At 48.6% G+C, this 22,047-nt stretch overlaps 2 protein-coding genes across 2 annotated transcripts; both read left to right on the top strand.

Annotated features, from left to right (window-relative positions):
• Positions 1 to 2,461: 2,461 nt before the first annotated feature.
• RLN3 (relaxin 3) lies at positions 2,462 to 3,841 on the top strand. Its single transcript, XM_082622018.1, is given in 3 exon segments — positions 2,462 to 2,660; positions 3,597 to 3,706; positions 3,710 to 3,841. Coding segments are annotated over 3 exon segments (411 nt in total). The 5' UTR covers positions 2,462 to 2,476; the 3' UTR covers positions 3,827 to 3,841.
• Positions 3,842 to 4,566: 725 nt separating this feature from the next.
• Positions 4,567 to 21,955, top strand: IL27RA (interleukin 27 receptor subunit alpha). The gene is given in 15 exon segments (XM_082623437.1): positions 4,567 to 4,818; positions 5,231 to 5,348; positions 8,629 to 8,786; positions 8,869 to 9,026; positions 10,526 to 10,685; positions 10,991 to 11,064; positions 14,846 to 15,029; positions 15,116 to 15,304; positions 17,195 to 17,296; positions 17,371 to 17,529; positions 20,253 to 20,378; positions 20,765 to 20,858; positions 21,044 to 21,137; positions 21,258 to 21,416; positions 21,419 to 21,955. Coding segments are annotated over 15 exon segments (1,902 nt in total). The 5' UTR covers positions 4,567 to 4,718; the 3' UTR covers positions 21,446 to 21,955.
• Positions 21,956 to 22,047: the final 92 nt, after the last annotated feature.

Below are 22,047 nucleotides of genomic sequence, written 5' to 3'. Positions count from 1 at the left end.
GGCCGGGTGCAGCCAAATAAATAAATAAATAAATAATTTAAAAAAATTATTTAAAAAATTGAAGCATAGTTGATTTACAATGTTGTGTTAGTTTCAGGTATATAGAACATTGATTCAGTTATACACACATTCATATATATGTGTATATACATATATACATATATATATATATTCTTTTTCAGATTCTTTTCCCTTATAGGTTATTACAAAGTATTGAGTATAGTTCCCTGTGCTATACAGTAGGTCCTTGTTGGTTATCTATTTTATATATAGTAGTGTGTATATGTTAATCCCAACCTCCTAATTTATCCCTCCCCTACCCCTTTCCCCTTTGGTAATGATAAGTTTGTCTTCTATGTCTGTGGGCCTATTTGTGTTTTGTAAATAAGTTCATTTGTATCTGGAAGGCCCACTGTTAAACATTGCCCAGCACATGACAGTTCCTCTCTGTATATGATATTAGTTAAACATTAAAAAATTATATTAAAAATTATGGTAACATACACATAACATGAAATGTACCATCTTAACCATTTTAAGTGTACAGTTCAACGACATAAAGTACATTCACATGGTCGTGCAACCATCACTACCATCCATCTCCAGAACCATTTTCATCTACGAAACTGAAACTCTGTCTCCATAACAATATTTAAAAAAATAAATTTACTTATTTATTTTTGGCTGTGTTGGGTCTGTTGCTGCACGCGGGCTTTCTCTAGTTGCGGCGAGTGGGGGCTACTCTTTGTTGTGGTTCATGGGCTTATTGCAGTGACTTCTCTTGTTGGGGAGCATGGGCTCTAGGCGTGCGGGCTCAGTAGTTGTGGTGCATGAGCTTAGTGCTCTGTGGCATGTGGAATCTTCCCGAACTAGGGCTCGAACCCGTGTCCCCTGCATTGGCAGGCAGATTCCTAACCACTGCACCACCAGGGAAGTCCCAACATTTTTTTTTAATCCTTAAAAATTTTCCCTGGAGGGAGGGATAAATTTGGAAATTGGGACTGACATACACACACTACTATAAATAAAATAGATACCTAATAAGAACCTACTGTATAGAACAGGGAACTCTGTTCAATACTCTGTAATGGCCTATATGGGAAAACAATCTAAAAAAACAGTGGATATATGTGTATGTATAACTGATTCACTTTGCTGTGCAGCTGAAACTAACACAACACTGTAAATCAACTGTACTCCAATAAAAGTTTAAAAAAATTTTTTTTCCCTTGGAGAGCATGAGCTCTGGAACCAGAGGCTCTGTTTGAACCCCAACACCCACCTCCACTTACTAGCTGATCTTGGCACCTTAGGTCACTCTTCTGTTTCCTCACCTGTAACATGGAGACAGTCTTAGTCTTAGTCTCATAGTCCAGTGGCTCTTAAAAGTGTGGTTTCTGAACAAGGACCAACTGTAGAGCACAGGGAACTCTGCTCAATGTTATGTGGCAGCCTGGATGGGAGGGGAGTTTGGGGGAGAATGGATACATGTATATGTATAGCTGAGGCCCTTTGCTGTGCACCTGAAACTATCACAACATTGTTAATTGGCTATACTCCAATATAAAATAAAAAGTTAAAAAAAAAAAAAGAGGGCTTCCCTGGTGGCGCTGGTGGCGCAGTGGTTGAGAGTCCGCCTGTCGATGCAGGGGACGTGGGTTCGTGCCCCGGTCGGGGAATATCCCACGTGCCGCAGAGTGGCTGGGCCCGTGAGCCATGGCCGCTGAGCCTTCGCTCCTGGAGCCTGTGCTCCGCAATGGGAGAGGCCACAACAGTGAGAGGCCCGCGTACCGCAAAAAAAAAAAAAAAAAAAAAAAGAGAAAGTGTGGTTTCTGGACCAGCAGCATCAGCATGGCCTGGAAATTTGTTGCCAATGCAGATTTTCAGACACTCCGCATGTACGGCCCAGTGATCTGTGTTTTAACAAGCCCTCCAGGAGATTCTGAGGCTTGCTCAAATTTTAAGAACTATTATCATAGGTTGTTGGGAGGATTAAATCAATTAAACAAATAAACATATTTAGAGCAGTGCCTGGCCCCACAGCGCATACTGTGTAAGCACTCATTGTTGTTATTACGGAGAAGGCCTGGGACCCTAGCAGTATGGTGGTGATGGGGGGCTGGCTGTGCCCTCTCTCCCGGTCTGGTGGGGGTCTGGGTTCCTGGTCTCTGCTAAGTGGAGGCCTTCTCACTTCTTTCTGTTGAAGATGACAGTGAGCTGGACCACGTCACCCCATCCCTGGCGAAAGGTTATTGCTTGGTCTGGGAAACGGGAAAGGTCAGTGCTGGAGGGGTGGAGGGGGCCGCGTGCCTGCCTCCTCTCTGCTAGTGGAGATAAAGGAGGTCACTTTGCTCCTCCATGACAGGCGGGGGGGAGCTAAGATGTATAAATGGGGGGCCAGGAGGCGGTGGAGGCACCAACCACAGGAAGCTGCCTTGCTGTGCCACCTCTCACATCTCAGGCAGCCCTGTCCAGCATGGCCAAACGTCCTCTGCTGCTGCTGCTGGCCATGGGGGTGCTGGCTGGGGAGCTGTGGACCGAGGCCCAGGCAGCACCCTACGGAGTGAAGCTTTGCAGCCATGAATTCATCCGAGCAGTCATCTTCACCTGTGGGGGCTCCCGGTGGAGACGGTCAGACATCCTGGCCTATGAAGCTATGGGTGAGGCTGGGGAGGTGCTGTGTGTGTGTTAGGGGCATTGACAGGACACAAGATGGGTCCAAGGAGCCAGGGACGGAGGTGAGATGAGGGGCTGGGGCAGGAGAGTCCCTCCTCCACCACATGCAGCTGGGGAGATGGGCCAGGCCCTCAAAGCTGTGTCAAGGCTGGGGGAGCCGGATGGGGGAAGGGCAGTAAGTCATCCATACCAGCTAAAAGTCTGCTGCTACTTGGGAGCCCTGTGCCCTACATTAGGCAAGGCTGCTCTTTGCACAACACTGGGAAGTGCCTTTCAGAAGCCAAAACTAAAGTGCTTTCCAAGCCTTCAGGGAAGGGAGTGTGAGGGGTGTGGTGAGTACAAGGCTAGATTTGCCACCTAGTAGGTGACCCTCCTACCAAGTTGCTTTCCTCCCCTGATCCTCTTTATCTGCAAAAGGGAGGCACAGCCCCTGTATCTTGCAGGTTTGTTAAGCGGCAAAATTGAGTGAAAACAGATTAGGACAAAGTTGAGTGCCTACCATGTGCCAGACACTATTCTAAGTTTTTTTTTTTTTTAATGGGTATTAATTAAGTCATCTACTCTGTATAAAAACCCTAGAAGGTAGGAGTTATTACTATCCCCGTTTTGCCGACAAGGAAACGGAAGCTGAGAGATGATAATGGGACTGGTGCTCAGTCAGTTCAGCTCCCAAACACATGTTCTTAACCATCAGGTCCTCAGTAAATAAATAGTAGGGGAAAAGATATGACAGAAGAGGAAAGTCAAGCTCAATGAGGTTGAGTAAGCTGCCCATCAAAGTGGGAACCCAGGCCTGAGTGGAATCAAAATCTTTACTCAGGAGGCTGAGTCACAAGAACAGAGAAGTAGCTGGACCAGCCAGGAGCCCGGACTCTGGGTATGACAGAGTCCCAAGCACTAACTCTTTTCATCTTTTGCAGGGGATGCCTTCCCAGACGCAGACTCCAATGCAGACAGCGAGCTGGATGAGGCAGTGGCCTCCAGCGAGTGGCTGGCCCTGACCAAGTCCCTCCAGGCCTTCTATGGAGGCTGACCGGGCTGGCAGGGCACCCCAGGGGCTCTGCGGGGCAGCCGCGATGACCTGGCTGGCCTCTCCAGCAACTGCTGCAAGTGTGGGTGCAGCAAGAGTGAAAGCAGCAGCCTCTGCTAGAAGGGGAACTGGGCAGCCAGGGAGCAGAGGGTGAACGCCCCAGCCCTGCCATCCACCTAACCAGTATCCAGCTGGGCACCTGTTTCTGGCCCCTCATGCATTCATTCATCAGCAAGTCTCAGAGGTCAGGCACTGTGGACTTGGACAGAGTCCCCCCACCCAACCCTGACCTTTGAGCAGCCTGCCTAACCTGACCCTGAGCAAGCTGTGCCCCTACCTGGCCAAATGGGGACCCTGACCTCTCCGCAGCCCATATCATGCCTTTCCTGCCCTATACTGTCTCCTGCTGCAATGGATGCCCCTACTCTACACAAACTGGCCACACCGAGACCCTTACCCAAACTGTGACTCTCTCCTGTCCCAACTGTGGCCACTGTCCCCTCGCCAGCCCCAATTATACCGCCGCCCGATTCCAGCCTTTGCCCGCTCCCTTCCCCCTGTCTGCCAGCCCCTCTCCCTCCGACCTCGCCTCCTGGGGGTTCTAAAGCTGTGGACCCCAGGGTTGGTGGAGGGACCCCTGGGTTCCCTTCATATCCTGGGGTGGGAAGCTCAGTGGGGGGAACGGATCAGAACCTTCTCCAACCCCAAAGATAAACAGTTCCAAAGGACTCGGCAGCCTGTTTGGGGGGCGGGGGGGAGGGGCAGGTGTCTGCGGAGCTCGGCCACTCCTCAGCGCCGCCCATCCCCCACTACCCCTCCTCAGCCCGGGCGAGGGACTTTCCGAGGCAGCGAAGGGGCGGGGAGCCGAAGCGCAAGGTGCGGAGGCGGCTAGGAGGGGTGGCTCCTCTTCCCGTTGCTGCTCGGGCGCTGGACCCCGAGAGCTAAGCGGGCGGCGCTGCAGCGCTGGGCCGGGCAGGGCCGGGCCGGGCCGGACTGGGGGCGCGGGGACGCCATGCGGGGAACCCGGGCCGCCCCATTCCCGCCGCGGCCGCGGCCGAAGCTGGTTCTGCTGCCTCTGTTGATGCTGCTGTTCTGCAGGACTCGGCCCCAGGGTGAGTTACGGAGCGAACTCGTGTCGGCGCTCTGCCGCCGCGCTCCGCGAAAGCGCACATCCTCCAGGGTGAACCGCAAGTTTGTGGAATGAATGACAAAGATCCGGATGCCACTCTGCTACCCCCCGGGGCAGGGGCCGGGCGATGAGAGGAGTTGGGGAATGGGCGGCAGCGAGGTGGGAGCCAGGGTCCGGGGTTGGGGGGTGGTAGGGGAAAGGGCTCTTCGGATGGTAACAGGATGTGGCTGGTAGAGGGAGGGGAGGAGTTACGCCCGAAGCCTGGGGAGCGGTGCCCAGCGCCCCCTTCCTGCTGCTCACTTCCATAAGGGGTGGGGGGAGTTCAAGTTCTGGGGTGTGAGGGCGGCTGGGGGAATTGACCCCCTTCCCTCGGACCCTCCCTCCTCTCTCTCCAGGCAGCCCTGGGCCATTGCAGTGCTATGGATTTGGACCCTTGGGCGACTTGAACTGCTCATGGGAGCCTCTTGGGGACTTGGGAGCCCCTCCCACGCTGTACCTCCAGAGCCAGAAGTAGTAAGTACAATGGAGTGATTTGGGGAAACAGAGGCTTTGGAAGAGTGACCACTCAGGTTTAGACTTCTCAGGCTGAGAGGACCCATTAGTCCTGCCCACCCGCACCCCCCAGTCCTGCCCCACTCTCAAGCCCTTCAATTCCAAGTTCCCTCATTTCCTTGCTGTGTTACCCTAGACCAGTCACTTTCCCTCTCTGAGCCTCTGTTTCTTCCTCTATCAAGTAGTGATAATAATGGAACCTGCCTCTCAAGGCTGGTTCTGAGAATTCAATGAGTTAGGCACTTGGGAAAGAAAATGCTTAATGATTAGAAGCTGTTTTTATTGCTGTGTGACCTTAGGCAAATAGCGTAACCTCTCTGAGCATATGAAAAGATCATTTGGTCTGGTTCCGGGGATGGAGCAGTGAAAGAGACACAGAAAGCCTTGTGGAGCCCACATTCTGAGGGGGTGACTGATGTTGCTTCACAGTGAATCACACGTGGAAACACAAATTCATTTCAAATTTGGCTAAGTGAGAGGAGAAGGAGAGGAACATTTGAAGATGGGAACTGGGATGGGAGGCTGGTCTCTTTTTTTTTTTTAACGATGGTAAAATACACATAAAATTTACCACCTTTTTTTCTCAGCCTTTTTTAAGTGTACAGTTCAGTGGAATTAAGTACAGTCACATTGTTGTGCAACCATCACCACCATCCATGTCCAGAAGGGGGGTGCCTCGGGTTTTAATTGGTAGAGAATGAAGGAGTAAGAGAAGGTCTTCCCCCTTTTTTTTAACGAGGTGAAATTCACATAACATGAAATAAACCATTTGCAAGTGAACAGTTCAGTGGCATTTAGTACATTTCACAATGTTGTGCAACCAGTGCCTCTATCTAGTTCCAAAACATGTCCATCACCCCAAAATGAAGTTCCATCCCCAACAGCAGTCACTCCCTATTCCCTGGCAACTACTAATCTACTTTCTGTCTCTGAATTTGCCTTTTCTGGACATTTCACATAAATGGGATCATATGGCATGTGGTCCTTTGTATCTGGCTTCTTTCACTTAGCATGTTTTTCAGGTTCATTTATATCGTAACGAATCAGAACTTCGTTCCTTTTTGTGGCTGAACAATATTCCACTGTATGGATATACTATGTTCATCCACTCATCTGTTGATGGACATTTGGGTTGTTTCCACCATTGGGCAATTGCAATTGGGCGATCGTGACTAGCACTGCTTTGAACATAATGTGTACAAGTTTTTGAGTCCTTGTTTTCAGTTCTTCGGGGTATATGCCTAGGAGTAAAATTGCTGGGTCACATGGCAGTTCTGTGTTTAACTTTTTGAGGAACCACCTAACTGTTTTCCACAACAGCTATGCCGTTTTATATTCCTACCAGCAGCATAACATAACACATGTGTTTTTGTTGGTTTTTTCTGAAGACCTTGATTTGAACCTTTTAAATCCAACCCTTTGGGATGTCCTCAACTCCTCTCTCTCTCTCTCTGTCACCCACATCTGATCCATCAGCAGGCCTTACCAGCTCTACCTTCTACATTATCCAGAATCTGGCACTCCTCACTTCCTCAGCACCCACCATAGTCCAGTCCCTATCATCGCTGGCCTGGACCGTGCAGTCACCTCCCTGGACTCGGTTTCCACCCTTAGCCCCATAGTCTGTTCTCCACCACAGCATCCAGAGGACACCTGTGAACTTCTGTTTTATTTATTTTTTTAATATTTATTTATTTATTTATTTGGCTGTTCTGGGTTTTACTGGCAGCATGTGGGATCTTCATTGCGGCATGCGGGATCTAGTTCACTGACCAGGGATCGAACCCGGGCCCCCTGCATTGGGAGCACGGAGTCTTTTTTTTTTTAATTTATTTTTTAATTTATTTTATTTTTGGCTGCGTTGGGTCTTCATTGCTGTGCGCGGACTTTCTCTAGTTGTGGCGATTGAGGGCTACTCTTCTTTGCGGTGCGTGGGCTTCTCATCGCGGTGGCTTCTCTTGTTGCAGAGCACAGGCTCTAGGCGCGCAGTATTCAGTAGTTGCGGCACGCAGGCTCAGTATTTGTGGCTCGCGGGCTTACTTGCTTTGCGGGGCATGTGGAATCTTACCGGACCAGGGCTCGAACCCCTGTCCCCTGCATCGGCAGGCAGATTCTTAACCACTGGACCACCAGGGAAGTCCCGCACCTATGAACTTCTGAATCAGGGCATGTCCCTCCCCAGCTCACAGCCCTCCAGGGCTCCCATCTCACTCAGGGTAAAAGCCGAAATCCTTCCTGCAGCCCATCGGGCCTTGTATAATTTGCTTGTCACCTCCCTGCCCTCACCTCCTCCCACTTTCTCACTCACTCTACTCCAGAGGACAAGCCTCCTCCCCACTGTTCTTCGTAAAACACCAGGCACAGTTTGGCCTCAGGACCTTTGCACCAGCTGCTCCCTCTTCCTAAAATGCTCTTCCCCAGGTATTGCGTGGTTCCACACCACATCCTTCAGGCCTTTATTCAAATGTCTCATCAGAGAGCTTTCCTGACCACCTTTCCTAAAATAGCGCTGTCATTCTTCATCCTATCATCACACTGAATGCTCCTCACCCTGCTTTATTGTTCTTTATATCACTTATACCACCATCAGTTATATGTATATGAGTTTCTCATTTGCCTCCCCCACTGGAACACCAGCTCCGGATAGTGGATCCTTGCCTGCTTTGGTCATAGTCCTGTTCCCAGCTTCTGCAACAGAAATATATATTTGCTGACTGAGCAGTTGCATAGAAGTAAATGTGCGTATATGTAATAGGTGCTCAGTAAACAAAATAACCAATGCTCATATAACATGTATTGTGCCCCTGACATTTGCTGTTCTAAATGCAGTCCATTTCTCATCTCATTGTTCCCCTCCCCTATTCAGCCCTTTCAACAGGCACTTTAAAAAAAAAGACATTTATTTATTTATTTATTTATTTGGCTGTGCCGGGTCTTAGTTGTGGCACACTGATCTTCGTTGGGGCATGCGGGATCTAGTTCCCTAACCAGGGATCGAACAGTGGTCATTGGGAGCACCGAGTCTGAACCACTGGACCACCAGGGAAGTCCCTCAGGAGGCAGTTTTATCACCCTCGTTTTGTAGATGAGGAAACTGAGGCACAGAGAAGTTAAGTTGCTTGCTCAGGGTCACACAGCTCTGAAGCAGAACTGGGATTTGAACCCAGGCAGAAAATATGTTATTACAGCTCTGGGCCCAGCCCACTGTATGCTGCCCTGATTCTCGCATCTCTCCTCACAGCCATTCCAACAAAACCTGGACTGTGGCAGTGCCCACTGGGCAGAGCTGGGTGACCATTCCACGGGAACAGCTCACCATGTCTGACGAACTCCTTGTCTGGGTGGCCAAGGCAGGCCAACCTCTCTGGCCCCCAGTCTTCGTGAACCTCGAAACCCGAAGTAACAGGCGGGAGTGGGGGTTTGCTATGTGTGGGGTGGGTGGTCTTGGAGGCCCTGGCTCAATTCATCTCCCCTTCCTCAGTGAAGCCGGATGCCCCCCAACTGTACCCTGATGTGGACTTCTCAGAGGATGACCCCCTAGAGGCCACTGTCCAATGGGCCCCTCCTATGTGGCCACCCCATAAGGTCTTGGTCTGCCAGTTCTACTACCGAAGATGCCAGGAGATGGCCTGGATGCTGGTGAGTGTCAGGGACCCTTTTCCCCCACCCTACTCTGGACGGGGCCTGGGACATCATTCCCAAATCAGACACCTAGCTCAGAGCTCATTCCTCAGCTGGCCCTGGAGTCTGTCCACATTCCTCACAGAAGGCCTGTACATGCATCTTGTTCAGCTAAAAATGTTACCCCAAGATAAGCTATAAATTCCATGCAGTCCCAATCCAAATTCCACTTGGAATTTTTTTTTTTTTTTTTTTTTTGGCCATGCCGCGAGGGTGTGTTTATGGGATCTTAGTTCCTCGACCAGAAATTGAACCCGGGCCCTCGGTAGTGAAAGCAAGGAGTCCTAACCACTGGACCTCCAGGGAATTCCTTCTACTTGGAATTTTTGAGAAACTCAGTAAACTTCCTCTAACATTTTTGTGAATGAATAAAAATCCTCAAATAGCTTATTACATTAACCTTAAGATAAGAGGTTAACAGCAGACCTTAGCATCTACTGTGTGCCATACACTGTTCTAAGCTATCTGTTGAATCCTTACAAGAACTCTTTGAGTAGATGTATTTTATGCCTACCCATTTTACAGATGAGGAACAGAGCCTGGTTTTCAGTAAACACTCAAAAGTAATAAAAGCAGCTCACATTTCTGAGCACCTGCCACGCATCAGGGCCCAAGCTAAGCAATCTGCATGGATTATCTTGATGAGTACCCCCAACCTCCCTATATAGTAGATGCTTTTAAGATCTCTATTTTATAGTTGGGGAAGCTGAACCTCAGAGAGGTTAAACAACTTTCCCAAGTTCACACAGCAAAAAAATGGAAGACAACTCCAGTGCAATGGGACCCCAGGAGTTGGGGAGCCTGCCCATGCACTTTAAGAGCACAGCACCAAAGTTGCAAGTATCTTTCATTTCATATCTCACTGGCCAGAACTTAGTCACATGGTCTCACCTGATTGCAAGGGAGACTGGGAAATGTAGTCTTTATTCTTGATACACATGTTCCTGACAGATACTCAAGGGTTCTATTTCCAAAGGAAGAAGGGGAGAATGGATATTGGGGATAACCCACTGTCTCAGTCATAGCTTTTCATGCAAAACACTACAATATAGAGCAGAGTTGTTGTCACTGTGAATATTCATGCAATTCAGAGCAATGCTAAGATGCAGACTTTGCAATCTAACTGCCTGGGTATGAATCTCAGCTCCAGAACTCACCAGCTATGTGACCTTGGGTATGTCACTTCCCCTCTCTTGGCCTCAGTTTTCCTCATCTGTAAAATGAGAATAATATTAATAATAGAATTTGCCACCTACTGCTATACCTGGCACAGAAGATAATCAACTTGTCTCTTTTTTCCAGGGATTGTCCCAATTTTAAAACCAAAAGCCCTGTGTCCTAGGAACCCACTTGATCCCAGGCAAAGCAGGACAGTATTGGTCATCCTATTGACATATAAGGCCAGGTACTTTCAATTCAATCTTCAGCCTCATCACTCTCCCCTGTCTCTCCCCCAGCTGGAACCTGAAGTGAAGTCCATACCCCTGACCCCTGTTGATATCCAGGACCTGGAGCTAGCCACTGGCTATGAGGTATCTGGCCGCTGTCAAGTGGAGGAAGAAGAGGATCTGTGGAGCGAGTGGAGCCCCATTCTGTCCTTCCAGACACCACCCTCTTGTGAGGATCTCTGGGCTTACCCCTACACCCTCAGCCCCTCTCCTGGAAGTCTGGCCAATCATGCCATTCTCATCTGTCATATTTTATAGTTGGGAAAGCTGAACCTCAGAGAGGGTAAGCACCTTTCCCAAGCTCACACAGCAAAAAAAAATTGAAGACAACTCCAGCGCAGTGGGACCCCAGGAGTCGGGGAGCCTGCCCTTGCACTTTTAAGAGCACAACCCCAAAGTTGCACGTATCTTTCATCTCGTATCTCATTGGCTAGAACTTAGCCACATGGTCTCTCCTTTTTTCATCCTTGCCAGCTCCAAAAGATGTGTGGATATCAGGGAACATCTGTGGGGCACCAGGCGGACAGGAACCCCTGCTTCTGTGGAAGGTGAGTTGTGAGGACCATGTCTCTGCACATGTCAGGAAACCCCAAATAACAGTGATGTGGAGGACTTCCCTGGTGGTCCAGTGGCTAAGGCTCTGCACTCCCAATGCAGGGGGCCTGAGTTTGATCCCTGGTCAGGGAACTAGATCCCACATGCTGCAGCTAAAGATCCCACATGCTGCAGCTAAAAGATTCCTCATGCCACAACGAAGATCCTGCATGCCGCAACTAAGACCCAACACAGCCAAATAAATAAATATTAAAAAACCAAAAAACAATGATGTAGGGAATTCCCTGGTGGTCCTGTGGTTAGGACTCTGGGCTTTCACTGCCGAGGGCCTGGGTTCAGTGCCTGGTTGGGAACGAAGATCCTGCAAGCTGAGGAGTGGGGAAAAAAAAAAAACCAAACCAAGAAAACAAACCAAACCAAACCAAACCCCCCCCCCCCCAAAAATGATGTAAACAAGACAAAGGTTACTATGCTGCCCTCTTGAGGTTGCTTTAGGGCTTCAAGGAGGGGATGCTCAGAGAGGTCCTGGCACAGTGCTGGGTGCAGAGAAAGACTCCACCAATGTTGGCTGAACCTAGGAGATCTGAGCTGAGACATGAAGATGGGTACAAGTGTTCCAGTCAGGGGGGACACCAGGTGCAAAGATTTAGAAGCAAGACTAGGCTCAGCTCCACAAAATATAGCAGAATATGCTAAGGACTTTGATGCTAGTATTAAAGGGCATTGTGAGATGACAGACAAGAGTGAAACAGTCCTCACTGATGCAAATCTGCTGAGCACCTACCGTGTTCCAGACATTGCAAGGCCCTGGCTCACAGTAAATATGGCAAGAAACAAAACAACAGGGCTTATACTTTCTTGGGCCACACAATCTAATATCACTAACTTTAACCATGCATAATACTTACAGAGCTCTTACTATGTGCCAGGTCCTCGCCTACAACACTTATTTACATTAACTAACTTTACAGATGAGAAAATGAGACATAGAGAGGCTACCCCAAACCAAACAACAGCTAAGTGGCAGAGCTGAGGTTCTTTGGCTTTCAAACCTTAATTCACAGTTTCAGTGCCTCTGTTTTATTTATTTTTTAATTCATTTTTTTTCTTTTTTGGCCATGCTGCACGGCTTGTGGGATCTTAGTTCCCCAACCAGGGATCAAACCTGTGCCCCCTGCATTGGAAGTGCAGAGTCTTAACCACTGGACTGCCAGGGAAGTCCCTCGTGCCTCTATTTTATAACACATACTTTGTAATGCCCCTTTACTATACTGAAATGAAATACATAGCTAATATAACCCATATATACATATATTTTAAAATGTGTATAATACAGTGTATTGTATTATAGCATACAGTGTACAGTGTATTATAATATTCAGTAGAAAATAAAAGGGAAATAAGGCTACTACATAATGGCAAAATATTCAGTTCGCCAGTATGATAGGAATACTAAATCTGTATGTACCTCATAACATGGCTTTAAAATACATAAAGTAAAAATTGACAGAACTACAAGGAGGACTCTATGAATCCACAACCGTCGTGGGAGATTTTCACATGCCCCTCTAAGTAATTTCATAACAAGCAGATGGAAAAACAAGTCAAGATCCAGAGAATATGAACATATGCATAACAAACAACCTAATGGACTCACATAGGAAACATCAGAACATGCATTCTTTCCATATGCAAACAGGACACTTACCAAAATCATCCACATGCTAGGCTATTGAACTGGTTTCCAAGGACTTCAAAGGGATGAGGTGATGCTGGGTACATTGAAAAATTCTCTGATCAGAACACAGATTGTGCTGGAAATAGATAATAAAAAGTGCTTAGAAAGTCCCCATATGTTCAGGATATTTCAAAATTCAGTGACTGTTAAAACCAGGTCCCATGGGGCTTCCCTGGTGGCGCAGAGGTTGAGAGTCCGCCTGCCGATGCAGGAGACACGGGTTCGTGTCCCAGTCTGGGAAGATCCCACATGCCGTGGAGCGGCTGGGCCCGTGAGCCATGGCTGCTGAGCCTGCGCGTCCAGAGCCTGTGCTCCGCAACGGGAGAGGCCACAACAGTGAGAGGACTGCATACCGGAAAAAAAAAAAAAAAAAAACAGGTCCCAAAAGGTTCTGTATTTATACATCAAAATGTGTTTGGTTCTAGGATCAGTTAAAATTATTAGGGTTTTTCATCTACAGAAGTTTCCAGTTGGGATGACCTTCAAAAGTCACAAGGGACGTGGGACAATTTTTTTGTTTCTAGGAGAGGGTAGTGTCTCTGGCTCTTGCCCATCAAATACCAGTCATTGAGGCAATCAGATATTCTCACAAGTTTCCCCAAAGTACTCTGGAGGGTACTATCCTCTTTGCTATGCATAATTACTCCTCTATACAACAGTGGGAATTTTGCAGTCCCTAAGAACTGCACACGACAGACTAAGGTAAGGTGAGGGAAGACAGGGTCATATAAGTGCATGGTCAGATCCTGCCTGTCTTTAGTTAAAATCTTTTTTTTTTTTAATTTATTTATTTATTTAATTTTTATTTTTGGCTGCATTGGGTCTTCGTTGCTGCACGCAGGCTTTCTCTAGTTGCGGCGAGCAGGTGCTACTCTTCGTTGCGGTGTGTGGGCTTCTCATTGCGGTGGCTCCTCTTGTTTCGGAGCATGGGCTCTAGTCACGCGGGCTTCAGTAGTTGTGGCACACAGGCTCAGTAGTTGTGGCTCGCAGGCTCTAGAGTGCAGGCTCAGTAGTTGTGGCGCACAGGCTTAGTTGCTCTGTGGCGTGTGGGACCTTCCCGGACCAGGGCTCGAACCCACGTTCCCTGCATTGGCAGGCGATTCTTAACCACTGTGCCACCAGGGAAGCCCCCTAAAACCTTGATAATTTGTTTGTCATGGTTTTTCTTTTTGCATTAATTTTTTTTAATCAAAAAAAAATTTTTTTTGACCGTGCCGAGCCGCATGTGGGATCTTAGTTCCCCGACCAGGGATCGAACCTACGCCCCCTGCATTGGAAGCACAGAGACTTAGCCACTGGACCGCCAGGGAAATCCCTGCATTAATTTTGATTGATTAAAATATTGCGTACAACAGGGTCCTACTGTATAGCACAGGGAACTATATTCAGTACCCTGGATAAATCATAATGGAAAAGAATATGAAAAAGAATGTATACATATGTATAAGTGAGTCACTTTGCTGTACAGCAGTAATTAACACAACATTGTAATTCAACTATACTTCAACTACAACTATACTAAAAAATAAATTTTTTTTTTTTTTTTTGTGGTACGCGGGCCTCTCACTGTTGTGGCCTCTCCCCGTTGCAGAGCACAGGCTCCAGACGCACAGGCTCAGTGGCCATGGCTCACGGGCCCAGCCACTCTGCGGCATGTGGGATCTTCCCAGACGGGGGCACGAACCCATGTCCCCTGCATCAGCAGGCGGACTCTCAACCACTGCGCCACCAGGGAAGCCCCCCCCAAAATTTTTTTAAATGTTGCATTAAAATATAATTTATCTTGATTGGATTTTTGGTATCTTCTCTTGTTTTGCTGCCAAGGTGAGTGCCTCCCTCACCTCACCCTAGTTCTGGCTCAGGAGCTGTATTCTGATTCTGCCTCTGCCACTGAGCCACTCTTGAGACTCGGTATCTTCATCTTAGAGTGAAACAAAAATGTTTCACAGACTGGTTTGTCAGGAGACCTCACTGAGAAGCACAGTATGTGCCTGATAAATGGGAGATATTAACCACTTCTTCCCCTCATCCCTCAGGCTTCGGGGCACTGCGTGCAGGTGAGCTACAGAGTCTGGTTCCAGGTTAAAGATCAGGAGGTGATCCAGGAGGAGACCTCATGCTGCAGCTTCTCCATCCCCACTCAGGCGGAGTGGGCTGGGGTGTCCGCCATCAACGCCACAAGCTGGGAGCCTCCTACCAACCTCTCTTTGGCCTGCTTGGGTAAGAGGCTGTGAGCTTCCTCTGAGCAATGCCCTGGAGGTGCAAGAGGGGACTTCCCGAGTGGACTTCTCCTCCTCATCCTCTAGATCCAGGCTTTGCCCCTCATGGTGTGGTGGTCAGCATCATCCCTGCAAGCTCGGATCTGCTGGTGACTTGGCAACAGGGGTCTGGGGGGCTGCAGGAGCATGTGGTGGACTGGGCTCGAGATGGTGACCCCCTGGAGGATCTCAACTGGGTCTGGCTTCCTCCTGGAAACCTCAGTGCTGTGTTGCCAGGTGAGGCCCCAGGACACCTGGGTTCCCATTTCAGCTGTTGGAGAGCAGACTGATGGCTGGATTTGCAGAAGAGAGTGTTAAAGTATCATTAATTCATGCAAGAAATATTCATTGACTACCTACTGTGTGTCAGGCCATGTTCTAGACACTGGTACACAGTGATGGCAGCTGATGTGTATTGGCATTTACCATAAGCATTAAATCATTCAAACTTCCTTATAAAGTAGGTTTCTGCTATTAGCATACAGATAAAGAAAAAGGCCCAGAGAGGTTAAGCAACTCACCTGAGGCCATACAGCAAGTATGTGGTAGAACCAGGATTTGAACCACATAGGCTCCTGAAGCTAAACCCTGAACCATCACCCTACTCTCCTCTCAGCAGCATCCCCACCCTCATCCTCACCAACATCTCCATCCTCATCTTGTAGGGCAGGCACCCAATGAAACAAAAAACAAGTACATCTGTAATGTAATTGGGGCAAAGTAAAGCAGGGTAAGGGAGAGGAGGGAGGATAGCTATTTCAGAAAACAAAAGTTAGAAAAGGCCTCTCTGGGAAAGTGGCATTTGAACTAAGACCTGAAGGAGGTGAGACAGAGAGCCATGAGGATGTCTAAGGGAAAACCAAGAGGGAACAAACAGTGCAAAGGCCCTGAGGCAGGATTGTGCCTGATGTGTTAGAGCAGCAGTGAGGAGGCCAGCGTGGCTGGAGTGGAATGAGCAAGGGGAAAAGTGGGAGGAGGTGAGGGCAGGGAGGTGATGGGGCAGAGTGTGCAAAGGCTTGTGGGTCCTGGGGAGAACTTTGGCTTTTGCTCTGAGTCAGGTGGGAGCCACAGAGGGTTCTGAGCAGATGAAGGATGTGTCCTCACTCAGGTGCTTACAGGCGCCCCCTGGCTGCTGTGGGAGGAACAGACTGGGAGGGCAAGGATTGGAGGTAAGAGACCCAGGAGAAGGGACTGTGTATGTCCAGGTGGGACATGGTGGGGACTGGACCAGGTGGGGACCAAGGAAAGGAGAGAAGCAGGCAGATTCTTGTTGGGGAGTCTTAGAGCAGAATGTTGGGGACCCATTTGGATATGTTGCACCTCATGTGCTCATCCAAGTGGAATTGTCCATGGGACTATCAGATACTCAAGTCTCAGGTCTAGCAATAAGTTCTAGGCGGAGATTTAACACTGGGGAGTCTGTCCTTGGTGTAAAGAACTTGGGAGAGCATGAGAAGGTGTTGAGCGAGAGATTTAGGACAGAGTCCCAAGACCCATAAGTATATATGGACAAAAGAAGAGGAGCCCCGATTCTGGAAAATTCCCAGTTGGGGAAGCCCATATGGCAGCATTAGGTTTTGAGAAGGGATTTCAGGAGCCTTACTGTGATGGGTGGTGTCAGGGCCCCACTCATAGTCCAGCATTTGACTATCTCCCAGCTTCTGGCACCTGCATTCCTGGCCTGAGGGCTTTTTCTTATCTGAAACATTTTGCCTGCCTGGACAGCTGGAAGTGCCGGGGAATCAAGGCCCCTCAGATGCAGCCCTCTACCAATGACTGTTAATGGCTGATGGATAAATACCCCAGCTCCCACCCTCCTCAGGTGGGATGGTGCTCAGGATTGTGCTCTCTGCTGCCACACAGAGTGCGCCAGCAGGACTGAGCCTTGGTTGGCCATGTTGGGAACTTGTTCTCTAACACATATTTACTGGGTGACTTTCCTTCCCTGCTTCACTTCCCCACTGCCCTATTGGTGTTTTCTGGGGTTGCCTCCCAGATAAATTACATTCATTCAAATTCTTATATCAAGGTGTCCTTCTGGGGACACAAATGAAGATGCCTACAGAATAAGAAATGAGTCGGGGAGGGGAGCCAACTCTAACTGCTCTTTGCTCCTCCCCAACTCAGGGGATTTCGAAGGAGGGGTCCCCTACCAAATCACGGTGACAGCAGTCTCTCCTTGGGGCTTGGCCCCTGCCCCCTCAGTCTGGACGTTCAGAGAGGAACTAGGTAAGTGGTGGGGCTGGAGGATGGAGGGTCCTGGAACCCTGGCAGAACTTGACCGGTTGACTTTCTCTCATCAGTACCCCTGGCAGGGCCAGTGCTTTGGCGACTCCAGGATAACCCCCCAGGGACCCCTGCTGTAGCGTGGGGAGAGGTCCCAAGGCACCAACTTCGGGGCCGTCTCACCCACTACACCCTGTGTGCACAGAGTGGGACCAGGCCTTCTGTCTGCATGAATGGTGAGCTCCACTGCCGCCTGCCCCTGCTCCCAGCCCCCACAAGACCCACCCATCAGCCTACCCCTTCCCTTACCTCCACATGGGCCCCTTTGGCTCCCTCTCAGCCCGTGGGAGAACACACGCTATCATGGGTTCCCTAGTGGATAATAACCCAGGTGGCTATCAATGTAATAGACTGTCATTTGGCCATTAAAAATGAAGACTCTGATCCATATTTATTGACATTGAAAGATGCCTGTCATATTTTATTAAGTGAAAAAGATAAAAGGATTGTAAAACTTTGTGGGATGGTTCCATTTTTGTAAAAAAACCCAGCACTGAGTGAAGCAGAGGCACAAATATGAAAAGAAATTCCCCCACAGTGTCAATAGGGACTGTAGGATTACATATGATTTTTAAATTTTATTTATTTATTTATTTGGCTCCATCGGGTCTTAATTGTGGCATGTGGGGTCTAGTTCCCTGACCAGGGATTGAACCCAGGTCCCCTGCATTGGGTCTTAGCCACTGGACTACCAGGGAAGTCCCTAAAGATGACTTTTATTTCTTTTTCATACGTTTGGGTGTAGGCTAAATTTTTACTCTGAGCACAAATTCCTTTTTTTTTTTTTTTTTTTGCGGTACGCGGGCCTCTCACTGTGCGGCCTCTCCTGTTGCGGAGCACAGGCTCCGGACGCGCAGGCTCAGCGGCCATGGCTCACGGGCCCAGCTGCTCCACGGCATGTGGGATCTTCCCGGACCGGGGCACGAACCCACGTCCGCTGCATCGGCAGGCGGACTCAACCACTGCGCCACCAGGGAAGCCCCACAAATTCCGTTTTAAAATATCTTTTTGACCCTTTCCACTCCAGTTTTATTGAGATGTAATTGACAGCATCACGGTGTAAGTTTAAGGTATACAGTGTAACGGTTTGGCTTACGAATATTGTGAAATGATTCCCATAAGTTTAGTTAACATCCATCATCTCATATAGATACAATAAAAAGAAAAAGCAAAAAAAATAAAATTCAAAATACCCTTTTTTTCTAATTACCAAAGTTATCTGTTCTTTTTTTAAAAACCGACACATTAAAGAAGTATACTCAAGTATATCGTCATTCTCATCATTTCACTGATACTGACAATGCAGCTTCCATATTTTGCCATGTGTACGTTAACATAGAGATAGGAGTTGTGTTTTTTGAAAATTTTAAACTTTTTTATTATAGAAAATTTCAAGCACAAACAAAAGTCGGAAAAATAGTATAACAAATCCTTGTGTACCCACCATCCAGTTTCAGTGGTTTTCTGCATTTTATCAATCTTGTTTCAATTTATCCCCACACTTTTTTTTTTCTAGAGCCTTTGGCGTCATTTCACCCCTAAATAATTTGGTACTTCAGCATTTGTCTCTAACCAATAAAGCCTACTTTTTTTTTTTTAACATAGATACTTTGCCATGATTGCACCTTGCACAAGTATATAGATATCATTAGGTTAAAAATCATATATATTTATGTGTACATGTACCTATAATTAAAAGAGGACTATGTTATAGGCCCCTGAAGCTTATGAACGTGATGTTTTGCAACTTTCTTTTTCTCACCTGATGATTTAACTTGGACATCTTTCTATGGCAGTATATCTTGATCTGTATTCATGTCTCCTATAATCCTATAACAAACCAAAAAGCTGCTTCCTCTCTTGGCTTAAAAACTAAAAAGGGCAATTCAGTTAAAAAGTAAACAAAAACATATCCGGGAGGTGCAAATGTATTCCCCTCGTCTGGGGTGAATTTCCCTTCACTGGATTCTGTGCAGGTGAGGGATATGATACTCAGGCATCCTTTTATTTATTCAAATATACAGTTGATCCTTGAACAACAGGTTTGAACTGCGCAGGTCCAGTTATACATGACTTTTTTCAATAGTAAATAGTACAGTACTGTCTGCGTTTGGTTGAATCTGCAGATGTGGAACTGGGCGTACAGAGGAACCACAGATAAGGAGGGTGGACTATAAATTATACTGTACTTAGATTTTTAAAAGAGTTGAGGGTCAGCACCCCAACCTCTGCATTGTTCAAAGGTCAACTATATATCAATTTTATTTTATTTTTTTTTTGGTTTCGTTGGGTCTTTGTTGCTGCGCGGGCTTTCTCTAGTTGCGGCGAGTGGGAGCTACTCTTTGTTGCGGTGCACAGGCTTCTCATTGTGGTGGCTTCTCTTGTTGCGGAGCATGGGCTCTAGGCATGCAGGCTCAGTAGTTGTGGCTCACGGGCTTAGTTGCTCCACGGCATGTGGGATCTTCCCAGACCAGGGCTCGAACCCGTGTCCCCTGCGTTGGCAGGCGGATTCTTAACCACTGTGCCACCAGGTAAGTCCCCTGTATATCATTTTTGAGTGCTTTTTATGTGCAGGCACTGATCCAGGTGCTGGGAATATGGCCCTCGTGGAGCTAACTTTCTAATGGGGGACATGAAGGTATAGACAAAGTAAATAATGTCTAAGCAGTGTGTCAGATGGTGATAAGTGGTGGATAGAGAATAAAGCAAGGAAGGTGAGTGGTGAAGCAGGTGCTATTTTAATCGCGGGGCGGGGGCGGTCAGGGAAGGCCTCACTGGAAGGTGACCTTGCAGCAAAGAGCTGAAGGAGATGAGGAGGGAGCCATGTGGATATGGCACGTGCAAAGGTCCTGAGATGGGACTTGACTGCACCTCCAACCGCTCTGGGTGTATCCTTCAGTGAGTGGCAGCACCCAGACCATCACCCTGCCCGACCTTCACTGGGGTACCTGTGAGCTGTGGGTGACCGCGTCCACCATCGCAGGACAGGGCCCACCGGGTCCAAGCCTCCGCTTTCACCTACCAGGTACGGGCCTGGGGCAGGACTGCCATGGGAGGGGACCGGGAGAGAGGGGCATTGGAGGGGGTTATATAATCATTACTGAACTTCAGGGGGTGGACAACATTTAGACTTCGGGATGTTGATGATGCATTTTGATGCTGCTGGATACTGCTGTGGATTATCAAGCAATGTGTGTCTCTGACCCTTTCACCCCATCCCTGACCTTGACCTTTTCACAAGCCCCACTCCCACCCCAAGATTTCCCCCACCCTTAGCCCCTACCCATTCATAGGCCCTGCCCCTTTATCCACCTCCCTTACCCATTCCCAGCTCCACCCATGAGCCTTACCTGACCCCTCCCCACCAGCCTGGTGTCCAAATGTTCTTCTGCCCCTCCCCCCTCCCTCCAGATAACACCCTGAAATGGAAAGTTCTGCCAGTTGTCCTTCTCATATGGGGTTTGCTCCTGACGGGCTGTGGCGTCAGCCTAGCTACCTCCAGAAGGTGAGGCTGTCGGACACATGGGTCTCTGCCCAGGTTGGGAGGGCAGCTGGGCGTTAGCTGAGCTTGGGGAGAGATGTGGGAAGGGGATGATGCTTCAGGGCTCTGTGACGTTCCTGGACCCTACGATCTGGGCATGCGTGTCTAGCCGCCTGGATTCCCTGCCCTGACTCTTACCTGCTTGCCAGGTGCGTCCACCTGCGGCACAAGGTACTACCCCACTGGGTCTGGGAGAAGGTTCCTGATCCTGCCAACAGTAATTTCAGCCTGCCCCACATGAAGGTGAGCAGAAAGCTTGGCTTGTCAGGGCCCTCTGGGGGGATTAGGGAAAGCTCGGACAGTGGGGAGTAGGTGAGAATTGGGGGGTATGAGGGGAGGAATCTCAGCCTCTTCTCTTCCCAGGAGGTGCCCCAGGCCCAGCCCCCTGGGGACTCGCCCATCCTGGAAGTGGAGGAGATAGAGCAGGTACCGATTATGGAGGCCCCCCAGGCCTCCGCCCCACTGGACTCTGGGTATGAGAAACACTTCCTGCCCACACCCGAGGAGCTGGGCTTTCTGGGCCACACCCCAGGTTCCAGGTTATGGACTGAACCAACCCCAGGAGGGGAGAGGGGTGCTCATTTGACAGATGAAGACACTGAGGCTCAAAAGAAGCTGAGTCACTTGCTTGAGGACACCCAGCCAAGGAAGAGCTGAGATTGAAGGACCCCTACAGAAAAGGGCCTGGCCCTACAGGGAATATACGGATGGATGAGGGAGCAAAGAAAAATATATAAAATCCAGAGTGGCAGCTGCCTCCCCAAATCTGTCCTGCTGCTATAACAGAACTGTAGTTGGGTGCACTCCCAGCCTCCCTTGCAACTAGGTGCAGCCACGGACTGAGTTCTTACGAGTGGAACATAAGCAGAAGTGACATGTGCCTACAGTGGGTCTGCGTGGGGGCTCTTCCGCATTCCCTTCCCTTTCCCATGAGCTGGAGCATTGATGTGCCCTGTGATTCAGCTTTGGCCATACCCAAGGTGAAGGTGGAGCAAGAAATGGAAAGGAACCAGAGTTCCTGAGTGATTGCATGGATCAGAAGTGCCCAGAGAAATAAATTCTTTGTTTTGATAGCTACTGTAGCTTGAGGTCTTTTTGTTACAGCAGCCATATCTATACTCTCACTGATTCATAATCTTTGATTCTGGCAGAG

This window comes from Mesoplodon mirus (genome assembly GCF_964341445.2).
Source record: "Mesoplodon mirus genome assembly, chromosome: 5".
NCBI classification, from domain to species: domain Eukaryota; kingdom Metazoa; phylum Chordata; class Mammalia; order Artiodactyla; family Ziphiidae; genus Mesoplodon; species Mesoplodon mirus.
This window is presented reverse-complemented; position numbering and strand designations above follow the sequence as displayed.